This window comes from Pelophylax lessonae (genome assembly GCF_965119305.1).
Source record: "Pelophylax lessonae genome assembly, chromosome: 6".
NCBI classification, from domain to species: domain Eukaryota; kingdom Metazoa; phylum Chordata; class Amphibia; order Anura; family Ranidae; genus Pelophylax; species Pelophylax lessonae.
The window spans coordinates 701,647-717,956 of NC_138773.1; the positions used below are offsets into that span (position 1 = coordinate 701,647).

At 47.2% G+C, this 16,310-nt stretch overlaps 1 protein-coding gene across 1 annotated transcript in view; it reads left to right on the forward strand.

Annotated features, from left to right (window-relative positions):
* LOC309557754 (carbonic anhydrase 4-like) overlaps positions 1-2,993 on the forward strand; it is a gene marked incomplete at both ends in the record, with an annotated part of 51,948 nt that extends 48,955 nt beyond the window's left edge. Inside the window, 2 exons of the mRNA XM_082260521.1 lie at positions 731-894; positions 2,754-2,993. Of these exons, the coding sequence (XP_082116647.1) occupies positions 731-894; positions 2,754-2,993 (404 nt within the window). The remainder of the gene's footprint in view (positions 1-730; positions 895-2,753) is intronic.
* Positions 2,994-16,310: the final 13,317 nt, after the last annotated feature.

The window sequence follows — 16,310 nt, forward strand, 5'->3', positions numbered from 1 at the left end:
GGGTGTTGGTAGTTGGGAGTGCTAATAGTTGAGGTGCTGATGGTTGGGAGTGCTGATAGTTGGGACTTCTGATAGTTGGGGTGATGATAGCTAGGGTGATGATATTTGGGATGCTGATAGTTGGGGTGATTATAGTTGGGAGTGCTTATAGTTGGGGTAATGATCGTTGGGAGTGATGATAGTTGGGAGTGCTAATAGTTGGGGTGATGATAGTAGGGAGTGCTGATAGTTGGGGGGATGGTAGTTGCGTTGCTAATAGTTAGGTTGAGGATAGTTGGGGTGCTGATAGTTGGGGGTGATGGTAGTTGGGGTGCTAATAGTTGGAGTGTTGATAGTCACGGTGCTGATAGTTGGGGTGATAATAGTTGGGTGCTGATAGATGGAGTGCTGATAGTTGGGGGGATGGTAGTTGCGTTGCTAATAGTTAGGTTGAGGATAGTTGGGGTGCTGATAGTTGGGGGTGATGGTAGTTGGGGTGCTAATAGTTGGAGTGTTGATAGTCACGGTGCTGATAGTTGGGGTGCTGATAGGTTGATGATAGTTGGAGTGCTGATAGGTTCTTGATAGTTGGGGTGCTGTTAGTGTGCAGGTAGTTGGAGTGCTGATAGTTGGGGTGCTGGTAGTTGGAGTGCTGATAGTTGGGGTACAGATATTTGGGGTGATAGGTGATATGAAGATACAATGACTCCTGATCATCCGTTTCCCCTTCTCTGTCCTTCCATGGTGCCAGGAACAAAGCTGTCTCTGAATTCCACTCTCTCTCTGGACGGATTGTTGGCCAATGTTAATCGCTCTGCGTACTATCGCTATATGGGCTCTCTGACCACTCCAACATGTGATGAGGCCGTAGTGTGGACCGTCTTCAAAAATCCCATTTATGTTCCTCGCATTGTGGTAAGTCGTCTTCTTCCTCTGACTCTTCCTCCTCCATTAGTGACATGTCAACTCATGGCTCCCCCACCCGCTTCCTCCATTGCCAGACTCTGTATTCCTTTGGCTTTTCCCAGAGTGGTGTCACTGAACTCTGCACTCCCCAATATACAGCCACTCCTTCCTGTATTCTCTGTCACTGCCTTGTCCACGCCTGGATTACAGCATGGGAGGGCGGCTGCCTTCTGCATTTTCATAACTTGTTTGGAAATTTGGGGTATTTTTTTGGGTCCTGAACTGCTTTTTCTTGTTCTGATGAAACCCTCAACTAAATAATGTTTAAAAAAGAATAAAGGAGAGGGGCCCGAGCTGTGAGGAACATCACCTTGTTTAATGGATAAGATGGCAGCCCCTCTAGAGGGATTCTTCCCTGGACGTAGGACCAGCATGGTCCCCTCTGATTGGTAATCTCTCTTTTCTTTATGAATCTCATTGATGCTCTGGGAATTCCGATGACTTCTGATATCACAGGTCCTATTCCCCAGGTTCCTCCTTATGGCTTTCCCTTTCCTCATGCTGACTGATACTTCTTTCCTCAGCCCATGAGACACTGAGCGCTCTAGAGCCGACCAGTTCCAAGGCCGGGTTCACACCTATACCGTTTGCTTTTCACCCGTTTCTGCTGTGCTTTTTATGTTGTGGTTTGCGTTTTTGGTGCATTTTGGGGTTTTTTATGCTTTATTTGGCCAATTTGTTGTTGAGCAGATTAAAAACTGCAAAAACATGGCAAAAATGCAGTGGCTGAAAAAAGCATTTATGTAAATGTGTCCCATAGAAAACCATGTTAAATGGACTATAGTGCGTTTCTGCAGAAAGCAGGAAAAACGCATAGGTGTGAACCAGGCCTAATGTCCAAACGTTTCCATTTTCTGGTGTCACCTTAGAAGAGTTCACATTTTAGATCTCAGGTTTCCCGCAGGGGGTCAGAGGTCGCTGTATGGTGATCTGTGCTGATGACAGGCGTTCTGTCTCTCCTGTACAATCCAATTTCTGCTCTCTCCTTGTAGAGATTCCTCCTACATTGTCCTCATCTATGAAAGCCACAGTTTGGTCAGACTGGGGTCAGACTGGTATATTGAATCCAAACTGAAAAGAGACCGCTCCAGGTGAGATGGTATCAGGTGCTGGTCGGATCCGTAATCCAAGAACTATTTGATCGAGAAGAAAGTGACCACACTCCGAGATGAAAATCAAACAGGAGTGTATTTATTCCACATCAAAAATAGGCATCAAACTTCAAACTGTGAGACATAGGACAATAGGTAGACGCGTTTCACGACTAAGAATGTCGCATACTCATTACCAAGTAGTCGTGAAACGCGTCTACCTATTGTCCTATGTCTCACAGTTTGAAGTTTAAAGCCTATTTTTGATGTGGAATAAATACACTCCTGTTTGATTTTCATCTCAGAGTGCGGTCACTTTCTTCTCGATCAAATGGGGTCAGACTGGGGTCAGACTGGGGTCAGACTGGGGTCAGTCTGGGGTCAGACTGGAGGTTTTGGAGCCCTTTAATCCTTTTTCATGGTCAGTTTATTTAGAAGTGAGAATCCTTCTCTGTGTAATTGATGTAGAAATGATATTTGTGGAGGATTATTCGGTATAAGGGCCCCATGACAAGGACCAGGTAAGCGGTAATTATTCATTTTTCTAGGCATAGCCAGAGCAGCACCATCGATGCCGAAACAATTAGTGCCCAGGGTCGATGCCGAAACAATTAGTGCCCAGGGAAACTTATCCTCCTGCCCACCCCTTGTCCTGGCCCTGAGCATCATTCCCCTTTTATGTAAGAAATGACGAGATTGCTTGTTGTTCCTCCGCAGGTACAAGCTTTCACAACTTCTCTCAACTACAATGAGTCCGGTAACCTGGAGCCAATGGTGAACAATTTCCGTCCACTTCAGCCTCTCAATGGCCGGCAGGTCCAAACATCTTTCAACATGTCATCATCCGCCAACAGCACAGCGACTCCCAGTGCCGGGAGCACCGTCCAGTCCAGCAGCATCCTATGTGTGTCACTGCTGCTCCTCTACCAGGGGATGGCTAACAATGTCATCTGCTGAGATCTTCTAACATAGTTGTATTAGGAAAGGTCTGCATGTCTAAAACTGGTACTTCAAATAGGAATGGACACCTCTAATCCTCTAATATCTGCCCAGGGGACTTTAGTGCTTCGGTTATGGGTGGGCACCTCTAATGTCTGCCCAGGGGGCTCTAGTGCTTCAGCTATGGGTGGGCACCTCTAATGTCTGCCCAGGGGGCTCTAGTGCTTCAGTTATGGGTGGACACCTCTAATGTCTGCCCAGGGGGCTCTAGTGCTTCAGTTATGGGTGGGCACCTCTAATGTCTGCCCAGGGGGCTCTAGGGCTTCATCTATGGGTGGACACCTCTAATGTCTGCCCAGGGGGCTCTAGTGCTTTAGCTATGGGTGGGCACCTCTAATGTCTGCCCAGGGGGCTCTAGTGCTTCAAATATGGGTGGACACCTCCTAAATTCTGCACAGGGGGCTCTAGTGCTTCAGCTATGGGTGGACACCTCTAATGTCTGCCCAGGGGGCTCTAGTGCTTCAAATATGGGTGGGCACCTCCTAAATTCTGCACAGGGGGCTCTTGTGCTTCAGCTATGGGTGGGCACCTCTAATGTCTGCCCAGGGGTCTTTAGTGCTTCAGCTATGGGTGGACACCTCTAATGTCTGCCCAGGGGTCTTTAGTGCTTCAGCTATGGGTGGGCACCTCTAATGTCTGCCCAGGGGTCTTTAGTGCTTCAGCTATGGGTGGGCACCTCTAATGTCTGCCCAGGGGTCTTTAGTGCTTCAGCTATGGGTGGGCACCTCTAATGTCTGCCCAGGGGTCTTTAGTGCTTCAGCTATGGGTGGGCAGCTCCAAGATTCTGCCCAGGAAGTTGGGGTATTTCATCTATGGGAGGACAGCTCCTAAATCCTGGGATGTAAAACTTCCCCCACCTGTCAAATCCGGATCAGAAGGTTTTACTGTGGCAGCTGCTGTTGTGGAGCAGAGACATGAGATTCCTTGGGGTGAAGATCACTAAAATCCGCAGACATTAAAAGAAGGAAAAAAATAACTCAATCCCAGTTTCCACCTAGAACTATATTATATTATATTATATTATATTATATTATAATGTTTTGTTAGATCTGCCCTTTAATGGAACAGATATGTGTTAATGAATGTTGACCCCTTCAATATTGTCCCATGGCTGAAGACAAATTTAACACAATGTATGATGGTGTCATGTCCTTTGTATTTGGGAGCCAAATACAGTTATTTAAGCTTTTAATAAATTATTTAAATCTGGCAATCAACACATTATGAGCAATTGTGTGAGATTTGGGGGTACCACTGCAGCATAAACAATCTGCCATCATAGATCACGTCACAATACCACACCAGAGATCACACAACATCATAACACCTACCAGAGGTCACAGGATATCACATCTTATCAGAGGTCACAGGATATCACATCTTATCAGAGGTCACAGGGCATCATTATGCCTCACTTGAGGCCACAGGGAATCATAACATCTCCCCAGAGGTCACAGGTCATCACAACACCTCACCAAAGGTCACAGGTCATCACAACACCTCGCTAGAGGTCACAGAACATTACAGCACCTCACCGGAGGTTACAGCAGGGCTTAACAAATTTGCTTGAAATCTAGGAGCCATCATAAAAAGTTAGGAGCCAGGTTTTTTTTGCGCACATGTCGAATGTCCGGTTTCTGTCAGACCAGCTGCCATACACACGGGCCCAATGGCCGCCAGTTTTTATAGTGTGTTATAAAATTTTGCAAACAGGTAATTTTTCCCCTTCATTGATGTGCGCTGATGAGGCGGCACTGATGGGCCCTAATAGGCACTTATAGGCTGCACTTATGGGCGCTGATAGGCAGCACTGTTGGGCACTGATAAGGCGGCACTGATGGGCACTGATAAGGTGGCACTCATAAGGCGGCACTGATAGGTGGCACTGATGGGCGGCACTAAAGGGCACTGGTAGGTGACGTGAAAGGGCACTAATAGGCACCACTCATGGGCACTAATGGGCACTAATAGGTGCCCATCACAGTGTGAGGAGAAAAAAAACGCTGATCGCCGGATGCTGTTTACTTCACATGATCAGCTGTCATTGGCTGACAGCTGATCAAGTGGTAAGGGGGCAGGACCGCCCCCTTACTCTGATCTGTGATCAGACAAGTCTCATGGACTCGCTGATCACAGAGTGAGCCGGGCCGCTCTGCAGGGAACGAGCAGACTGCTAGTGCATGGAAGGATGTCAATGTACGCCCTCCCAGGAAATTTAGGTCTGCGCTGTGGCCGCCTTTCGGCTATAGCAAAGGCGTCATGTAGTTAAAGAAACACACCAACCACCATAACCACTTCAGTGATTTGAAATGGTCATGGTGGCAGGAGTCACAAACACTGCACATGCTGGAATATTTACAATTATGTGCTGGGGGCTAGTTGTACCCCTAGCACATGTGACTTACTGCTGGCGGGTACTTCTGGTGGGTACTGCTGGCTGGTACTGCTGTGGGTACTGTTGGCGGTACTGCTGTGGGTACTGTTGGCGGGTACTGCTGTGGGTACTGTTGGCGGTACTGCTGTGGGTACTGTTGGCGGGTACTGCTGGTGGTTACTGCTGTGGGTACTGCAGGCGAGTACTGCTAGCTGGTACTGCTGGTGGGTACTGCTGGTGGGAACTGCTGGCTGGTACTGCTCTGGGTACTGTTGGTGTGTACTGCTGTGGGTACTGCTGACTGGTACTGCTGGCAGGCAGGGCCGCTGATAGGCCAGTACAACTGGCCCTGTTGTACCGGGCCCGGAGTCCTCCGCTCTGCAGGGGGGCCCGGGCAATCTAAAATCTAAAACACAGTGCAGAATAATAAAAAAAAAAAAAGCCTTTTTGAATTCACAGAATCCCCTCTCCTACTTACTAAACTGGTGTTTTTCCTTTTTCTGGGCCCCTCTGTAATAATGTGCTGGTATGTGTGGGAGGGACTACTTCTTCTGTTTCGGGCGCATGTCTATTCAGTGCCCGCTCTGCATAGGATTCCTGCCTGCAGCCTGTGTAATGCCTTCCCCTGCCCTGGCGGAGTGATCTCTCTTCCCCTGCTTATGGTGCTCAGCTCTGCTCCCCACTCGGCCAGGAAGCTGTGTCTGTCTGTGAGGAGGCAGAGAGGAAACATCTCAGCCACAGGCAGCCGACATTTCTCCCCAGAAAGCAGGTAACAGCACTGCAGGAAGGAACTGAGGAGAAGAAGAGGTAAGTTAGTGAGGAGAAGAAGAGATTCATGATCGTGAGGCTGCCAGACTGTCACAGTGCAGTGCCTAACACAGCAGAACATTCAGGTGTGTCTGAACACTGGAGACACATTTTATTTCACACAAAGTCAGGCAGGGCTAAAGATTGAAGGAAAGCCCAGAAAATCCACATTGTTTCTTTATGTATTTGACTTTGTAAACGTTTACAGGATTGATGTAGCTAAATGTGCTTGCCTCACTGGTATTATTTCCCAAGTCAGCCTAAAGACTTCTATAGTAGAAAAAAAAGTTATGCTTTCAAATTTGTGCTTTTTAATCAAACTATCTGAGAACAGAAAAGCTTTTTTTTTCAGGTTGGAAATAAAATGATCAATAACCATAGCAGTGTGTGTCATTGAAGGCATCCTGTCACTTCTGTCACAAGGGAAAGTTACAGGAGTTCACTATGTAATGAACAGAGGATTCTCTCTGCCAGAGGTGGGAAGTATTGTGACTCTGCCCTACAAATCTCTGCTTTCACTTTATCTAAAAACTCTAATCCCATACAGAGAGATGGGGAGAGACAGACTGAGAGGAGAAGAGAGAGATATATAGATGGGAGAGAGAGACTGAGAGGAGAAGAGAGAGATATATAGATGGGAGAGAGAGACTGAGAGGAGAAGAGAGAGAGATATAGATGGGAGAGAGAGAGACTAGGAGGAGAAGAGACAGATATATAGATGGGAGAGAGAGAGAGACTGAGAGGAGAAGAGACAGATATATAGATGGGAGAGAGAGAGACTGAGAGGAGAAGAGACAGATATATAGATGGGAGAGAGAGAGACTGAGAGGAGAAGAGAGAGATATATAGATGGGAGAGAGAGAGAGAGACTGAGAGGAGAAGAGACAGATATATAGATGGGAGAGAGAGAGACTGAGAGGAGAAGAGAGAGAGATATATAGATGAGAGAGAGAGACTGAGAGGAGAAAAGAGAGATATATAGATGGGAGAGAGAGAGACTGAGAGGAGAAAAGAGAGATATATAGATGGGAGAGAGAGAGACTGAGAGGAGAAAAGAGAGATATATAGATGGGAGAGAGAGAGACTGAGAGGAGAAAAGAGAGATATATAGATGGGAGAGAGAGAGAGACTGATAGGAGAAAAGAGAGATATATAGATGGGAGAGAGAGAGACTGAGAGGAGAAAAGAGAGATATATAGATGGGAGAGAGAGAGACTGAGAGGAGAAAAGAGAGATATATAGATGGGAGAGAGAGAGACTGAGAGGAGAAGAGAGAGATATATAGATGGGAGAGAGAGAGAGACTGAGAGGAGAAAAGAGAGATATATAGATGGGAGAGAGAGAGAGACTGAGAGGAGAAGAGAGAGATATATAGATGGGAGAGAGAGAGAGACTGAGAGGAGAAGAGAGAGATATATAGATGGGAGAGAGAGAGAGACTGAGAGGAGAAGAGAGAGAGATATATAGATGGGAGAGAGAGAGAGACTGAGAGGAGAAGAGAGAGATATATAGATGGGAGAGAGAGAGAGACTGAGAGGAGAAGAGAGAGAGATATATAGATGGGAGAGAGAGAGAGACTGAGAGGAGAAGAGAGAGATATATAGATGGGAGAGAGAGAGAGACTGAGAGGAGAAGAGAGAGAGATATATAGATGGGAGAGAGAGAGAGACTGAGAGGAGAAGAGAGAGATATATAGATGGGAGAGAGAGAGAGACTGAGAGGAGAAGAGAAAGATATATAGATGAGAGAGAGAGAGAGACTGAGAGGAGAAGAGAGAGATATATAGATGAGAGAGAGAGAGACTGAGAGGAGAAAAGAAAGATATATAGATGGGAGAGAGAGAGAGACTGAGAGGAGAAGAGAAAGATATATAGATGGGAGAGAGAGAGACTGAGAGGCGAAAAGAGAGATATATAGATGGGAGAGAGAGAGACTGAGAGGAGAAGAGAAAGATATATAGATGGGAGAGAGAGAGACTGAGAGGCGAAAAGAGAGATATATAGATGGGAGAGAGAGAGACTGAGAGGAGAAAAGAGATGGAGAGAGAGACAGAAAGAGAAAGAGAGGGAGAGAAAAAGAGAGATGAAAGGGGAAAGAGATGGAGAAAACAAGATATAGAGAGAATTAGAGATGGAGGGGCAGACAGAAAGAGAGAGACCGAGAGAAAGAGACAGATAAATATTATAGAGAGAGCGGTGGACAGAGAGAGAGAGAGATGGAGAAAGAGAGGGAGATGGAGAGAGCAATAGAGAAAGAGAGGGATAAAGAGAGAGAGAGATGAAAGGGGAAAGAGACTGAAAGAGAGAGATAGAGAAAACGAGATATAGAGAGAATTACAGATGGAGGGGCAGACAGAAAGAGGCAGATTGATAAATATTATATAATATAAGATAAAGATGGAGAGAGATAGAGGGAGAGAGAAAAAGAGAAATGGAGAAAGAAGCAGAGAGGTAAGCAGAAAGGGAGAGGGGCGGAGAGAGTGAGAAATAAAGAGAGAGAGAGAGAGAGAAAGAAAGAGAAGAAGAGAGAAAGAGACAGAGAGTTAAAGATTATATATCACAAAATAAAGATAGATAGAGAGGGAGAGAGACTGAAATGATAGAGATACAGCAGAGAGAGAGATAGAATGAATATATATCATAGATACAGAAAGAGAAATGGGCAGAGAGGGAAAAAGAGAGAGCAGAAAGATATATGGAGAGAGAGGAAAGGATGAGATACCAAAAAAAAAGAAAGGAACAGAGTGAACGACTGAGGGAGGGAAGAGAGAGACAGAGAACAGAAGAGAGTGCAGAGAGGAGCAGTGAGATGAACTGGAAGATCTATATACAGTATTTGAAGCATCAGCTTTTATCAAGAGAACAGGAACTTGTATAGAAGGCTGTATACGATGGCACCTGCAGCTCCTCAGGTGCAGAAATTTTATGCCCAGCTTATTTTTAGCCTCCATGTATATAAGGGCCTGAGTTCCCATCACCACCGGGGTAGGGATAGCAGTGGCGGAAATTTATTTCAGAGCCACCACAGTTCTTTTTTAAAACAGTTAGCTTAGCCCCAGCATTTTCTGTGTGCCCCCCTTTGAATTTAGTACTAGAATCACCGACTGTCTGTGAAAGCCAGGATTTAGTCCTGGTTCACATTAGTACGATATCAGACATCGCATATGATTTGGAGCGCACTGCTCTGCAAATCACATGCGATGTCTGTGCGATGCAAATTCAGCCATACAGATTGTATGGCTGAATTTGCATCGCATTCGGACACAACTCGCACAGGACCCTTCTTTTTTGGTCCGCAGCAGAATTGGATCGCATGGTGGTTCACACCTATGGGATTCATGTTCGAACTGACAGTTCGCACTGCGATATGCAAACTGATCTGGAGGTGTTGTTAACCCTGTATTGACACCCCCAACGATTCGCATATGGCAGTGTGAACTGCTTGTGATTTGAAAGCGATGCGGGAACCTGCAGTGGATTCACACGGTTCCCGCATTGCATTTATGTGAACCGGCACTTAACACTAAACCCAGAAGCTGGAAAAATGTTTTCCTGTGATACACAGCATTCCATAGGAGTGCCTGTAGCAGACCACTGTGTGTCACTCCCAGCTTCCGTAGCCTCCTGGGATCTGTGAAGATTTTACATGAATAACTAAAAGCTCATAAGAAGCTGATCATTGTAAGCCCCCTCTCAGTGGTAAATGGTTTCTCTCATCTCTGTAAACTGATACATCTCCAGGAGAGCTTGTTCTTTTGAAAGACAAAAGACTTACTAGCTAGATCACCATATAAAAATTAAGGAAAGAGAGCCTAAAAAAGAAAACTAATGCAATGCAATATACTAAATGTCTGCTTTTGGGTTTAGGACTGCTTTAAATATACAGTATCTCACAGAAGTGAGTACACCCCTCACATTTTTGTAAATATTTTATTCTATCTTTTCATGTGACAACACTGAAGAAATGACACTTTGCTACAATGTAAAGTAGTGAGTGTACAGCTTGTATAACAGTGTAAATTTGCTGTCCCCTCAAAATAACTCAACAAACAGCCATTAATGTCTAAACCGCTGGCAACAACAGTGAGTACACCCCTAAGTGAAAATGCCCAAATTGGGCCCAATTAGCCATTTTCCCTCCCTGGTGTCATGTGACTCGTTACAAGGTCTCAGGTGTGAATGGGGAACAAGACTTTACAATCACTTTAAAGTCCCTTCTATTGCACTCAGCCTACTCCAAATCTCGAACTTTCTTCTGCAGTGCTCCGTCTTCCTGATACAGGGAAAGTGGAAAGGAGAGCTTCTGGAGCTCACAGAGGACATTACAAGGAGGCAGAAAACCACTATTTCAGGAAAAAATAGATTATAGGGCCAGTAAGCAGTGGATATCTATGATTTTTATTTTTGAGCAACCATGAGTGTTTTTGAGCTGATAGTATCTTAAGACACTGGGCTCCATCCCTGAAACCTATCTACCGCTTTAAGAGCAGTGTTAAAAAAGCTCATAGCATTTTTCTAAAAATGTTTTGCCATTCAGCAAAAAATGCTTGTAAACTATGGCCTGCGTTATTCCATTGAAATATGCGGTATTTATTTCATAGAGCTATCCTGAGATAAAAGAGGTCTGTTCCCCTCTGAAATCAGTATGCCTTTTGGATAATCAAACCTATAACTGGCTGGAGGAAGATAAATATCACTTAAAGACAAAACTGCACTTTGTTTCCAGGCGGGGTCTAGGGAGGGGCCAGGGGCGGGATCTGGGGAGGGGCCAGGGGTGGGGCTTAAGGGGCCCCATCAGGTAGGCTGTACGGGGCCCCATGATTTCTATCAGCGGCCCTGCTGGCAGGTACTGCTGTGGGTACTGCTGGTGGGAAATGCTGGGAGAGAGTGTGAGGAGCGGCACTGGAGGAAGCACACAGAGCCGATGCTTCCTGTTTCTCTCCTCTCACAGGTGGAGTGCATTTGATATCACATTGCCTGGCCTGTGACAGGATAAAGCCGGAACTATACAGGAAGCATTGGCTTTGTTCTGTCACAGGTGACAGACACCGTTCTGTCGCCAGGCATCCAAAGTCTCCTGCGAGGTGCAGGAGTCTCCCGCATGAGGGCGTAGCACTTGCGGATGTCAGGCAGCCGCAGCCCGCATCTCACAGGAGGCTTGGGATGTCTGGCAACAAGACACCTGCCACAGTGTAACCCAGGCACCAGGCCGCTAATTCTAGTCGCCAATGCGAGCTGGCGCCAGGGGTTTTTCGAGCCCTGGGTTACAGGACATCAAAACATCTCACCAGAGGCCACAGGATATCAAAACATCTCACCAGAGGCCACAGGATATCACAACCTCTCACCAGAGGTCACAGGACATCAAAACATTTCACCAGAGGCCACAGGATATCACAACATCTCACCAGGGGTCACAGGACATTGGCACACTGCACCAGAGGTCACAGAACATCACAACACCTCACCAGAGATCACAGGGCATCAAAACACCTCACCAGAGGTCACAGGACATCACAATACCTCACTAGAGGTCACAGGACATCACAACATTTCACCAGAGGTCCCAGGTGTGACGGAATCTGGACACCCCGACTGGGTATCTCCGCCAAGAACCTGTTTTCTAAGCTCTGGAACACGAGATCCGTGAATCTGGCTATAGTTACCCCAATAACTCGACAGTACAAGTTTTGGAGTTAGCCAGAATAAAACTGTTTATTCAAACACAGGCACAGAGATATACACTGTGGGACTAAATCACGTAGTACTATGTGACTGAGCGCAGCCGAGCCGCCCTGCTGCTGTAATATTACAGCGGGCGGTCGGCAAGTGGTTAATTTAATTTTCTCCCACATTTGTCACCTTTCACTTTTTTGTGTGTTTTTCTCACGAATGAAAGGTGTGAGTCCTCAGGGTTGCCCTGATGTCTAGGGGGAGGATGTGTGGCCTTCTTGTTCCTTCCTCCTTTGCCCCTGGGGGGGTCTCTCTTCGAGAGAGCCCCTCGACCAAGTATTCGGTGGCGGCTTTGGCTGCCCAGAAGAACGGGGTCCACCAGGCCTTCTGTCTAGGTGGACCATGTAAACCCTTTCTCCCTGTCAGGTGCCTTGCGCCCCCGGGGGATCAGGGTGGAAGTCCTACCCCTTCGGGGTGTGGACTAAAAGCATACCCTTAAGTGCACAGTTTAGTGTGTGTTTACATGCACTTTTTTTTGTTCACTTATGGGTTTTTTTGTTGTAGTTTTTGCACCCACGTGAATTAAAAAAAAAAACAAAAAAAACAGGTGCAGAAAAATTGGGCCTTTGGTGTTGGTGATGCCTGAACACCGTAACCTCTTACATTTACTCTTGCTGGGCACAGGGACAGGCCCTGCCGTTAAAAAATAGATATGAAATTGAAATCGCATGAACTTGACATACAGGTGCAGAAAAATTGGGCCTTGGTTGTTGGTGGTGCCTGAACACCACAACCCCTTGCAGTTACTCTTGCCAGGCGCAGGAACGGGCCCTGCTGGTAAAAATTCCATACAAATTTGAAATCGCATATTCTTGTCATAGAGGTGCAGAAAAATTGGGCCTTTGGTGTTGATGGTGCCTGAACACTAACCCCTCGCAGTTACTCTTGCTCTGCATAGGAACAGGACCCGCTGTTAAGAATTCCATACAAATTTGAAATTGCATGTACTTGTCATGCAGGTGCAGACAAATTGGGCCTAGGTTGTTGGTGGTGCCTGAACACCATTACCCCTCACAGTTACTCTTGCTGGGTGCAGGGCCTGCTGTTAAAAATGACATACAACATTTAAATTGTATGCACCTGTCATACAAGTGCAGAAAAAATAGGCCTTGGGGGTTGGTAGTGACCTAAACCAAAAACATTGTTGGAAGCTAGCAGAATCAAGGTAGAGGAATAGGATAGGCAGCATATTGAGTCTTCAAGAGATGGCAGACCCCTAGCAAATTCAATCTGTTACATCAGCATCAGGGGCTTGATAGCTGCTGTTGATCCAGGACTGATTCATTTTGAGAAAAGTCAGCTGGTCAACTGAGTCTGTGGACAGGCGCATTCTTTTGTCTGTCACAAAACCTCCAGCAGCACTGAATGTCTGTTCGGAAAGTACGCTGGAAACAGGACAGGCCAGTAGCTCCATTGCATATTGAGCAAGTTCTGGCCAGTGGTTCATCCTTAAGACCCAGTAACCCAGTAGATGCTCAGTTGGAAAGGTCTCCAAGTCTGCTCTTGCCCCTAGATAATCCTGCACCATATGATGGAGACGCTGTCAATGGTTGCTTAAACCTAACAGCCCTGGGTGCTGAGGACTAAAGAACTGTTTAAAGGCATCGGTCAGCCAGCCACCTTCTCCACCACTACTCCTTTGGCTGAACGATGCCTCAGAAACACGTCCAGAGAATGTTAACTTCCCAGTGTCTGGAAAGGTGTTACACAATTTTTTCTTTACGGCGTCCTCAAGATGTTTCATCCTCTGCTCCCTCTGCGAAGGCAGGATGAGCTCTGCAACGTTACCCTTGTAATGTGGATCAAGAAGGGTTGCCAACCAGTAATTATCCCTCTCCTTGATAGCACAAATCCTCGGGTCCCTTCACAGGCTTTGCAGAATCAAGGAGCCCATGCAACGTAAGTTTGAGGACGCATGAGCTTTTGAGTCCTATGAGTCACTAAGGATAACATTGTCAGGAGCAACCTCTCCCCAACCACGTACAACTCCTGGGGTTTCTGAGGAATCAAAACCATCCCTTGAAGACTGCTGTATGCTATCCTCTTCCTCTACATCCATGCTGCCACAATCCTCCACCTCTTGTGTGTTTTGTGTCCCTGCAGGAATGATATCTGCATAAAGGGTGCCTTGTGAGGGAAGGATAAAAGAGGAGAGGAGAGCACCTCTGAGTGCAATGATATTTAGTAGGAACAGATAAAAACAGTAGTAACTCACATTAAAGTAAGGAACAAGGCATGTGTAATGACGTCCAATGTGGCGATGTACATCCACACTGAGAACGCAGAGCCCAGGATGGTCACAGCAGACAGTGATGGATCTGGCATTCAGCAGTCTTCCGGGCGGGCTGGCAGACGGCGGAGGCCGTGAGGTGATGGCGTGTGACGTCAGGAGAGGGGCGGAGGGATACACACGAGTTTCGGAGCATGCGCGACGGCCACAGCGGGTGTGCGCACTCCTTTTTCAAGATCACCTCGCGGCCTCCGCCGCCAGCCAGCCCGTTAGACTGCTGAATGCCGGATCCATCACTGTCTGCTGTGACCATCCTGGGCTCCGCGGTCTCGGCGTGGATGTACACCGCCACATTAGGCGTCATTAGACATGCCTTGTTCCTTACTTTAATGTGAGTTACTACTGTTTTTATCTGTTCCTATTAAATATCATTGCACTCAGAGGCAGTGCCATCTTAAGAGCATTATAGGGCCCCGGGCAATGCAGTGCACTGGGGCCCCGCCTACACAATCACCCACGAGAATAAAAATACAAATTATCGATAGGGCGATATTTATTGGTACAGCAGTGCCAGGCTAATGACAGCTTCTGAGTTTGGCGGCTGGGTCCGGTGAACACACACACAGACGGGAGACAGACTCGACTGTGCTGTGTGTGCCTGTTCCTGTGGAGGCGAACAGGCATTCATGCTGTTGTGGGCTCCCCCTCCATGACCCAAGTGGCCTGACAGCAGCGCAAGGCTGACAGGCGCTTGCCACCTGCTAAGTTCGGCGGCGGGATGCACACAGGAATCGGGACTAATGCTTGGCTAGGGCAGGGTCACTGGGCAGGTAGGGCCCCCTGGGCAAGTGGGGCCCACGGGCAACTGCCCAGCGTGCCCATTTGGTAAGATGGCCCTGCTCAGAGGCGCTCTCCTCTCCTCTTTTATCTATTATACAGAGTTGGCTTCACTCTCCTGGAGAGCTTGCCCTTTGCAGCAGATCATCCCCCTGGGAAGCTTATGGACCATATATATGGACTATTTGACACAGTCCTTTACCTTTTTCCCCCATTTATGCCCCCCTTTTAACGCTGATGGACATTAACATTGCCCTCTTGTTTATTTATTTTTATACATGACCATCACTTATGTCCTTAATTGCATTTCTTGGCTATTTCATATCTTGTATATACACCTTAAAGCGCCAACATTATATGTGTGTCTTTTACCTTGTGAGGAAAGGAAGTCCTCCTCTTCCTCCCGCTGTTCTGCCTCAAGTGCCCTGTCCATGATTCCATGAAGTGTGTGCTCCAGCAGGTAGGCTAGAGGGATAGTGTCACTGATGCATGCATCGTCCCGGCTCACCATCCTTGTGGCCTCCTCAAATTGTGACAGGACGGTGCATGCATCCTTTATCAAAAGCCACTGGCTTTGCGAAAAAAAGCCAAGCGCCCCTGACCCTGTCCTTGTGCCATACTCACACAGGTACCCATTGATGGCCCTCTGCTGCGTGTGCAGCCGCTGCAGCATTGCCAATGTTGAGTTACACCTGGTAGGCATGTCACAAATGAGGCGGTTGGTGGCCTGCCTCAGGAGATTTTGTAAGCCTGGATATCTGTTCAAGAAACGCTGCACCACCAAATTCAGGACATGTGCCAAGCATGGAACATGGGTCAAGTGTCCCTGTCAGAGAGAAGGTTGGTGCCATTGTCGCATACAACCATTCCTGACTCAAGCTGTTGTGGCGTCAACCGTCTCTGAGCCTGCCCCTGCAAAGCTGACAGAATCTCTGCCCCGGTGTGACTCCTATCCCCTAGACAGACCAACTGAAGCACGGCATCTTTTAGCCTGACTGCTTGCGTAGCCCCTTGAACGCTTAGGGAGCACTGCTGCTTCAGAGGACAATTCAGCAGAAGAGGACATAGAGAAAGAAGAAGAGGAGGAGTAGCCAGATGTGGCAGAATCAGCAACAGCTTTTTGGAGACGTGGTGGCAAAACAAGCTCCACTACTGAACCCTGTCCTGCATCCTTCCCAGCTGCCAGCAGATTTACCCAGTGCGCCGTGAATGAAATGTAACGTCCTTGTCTATGCCTGCTGGACCAAGAGTCAGCAGTAATGTGAACCTTCCTGCTGACTGCTCTGCCCAATGAG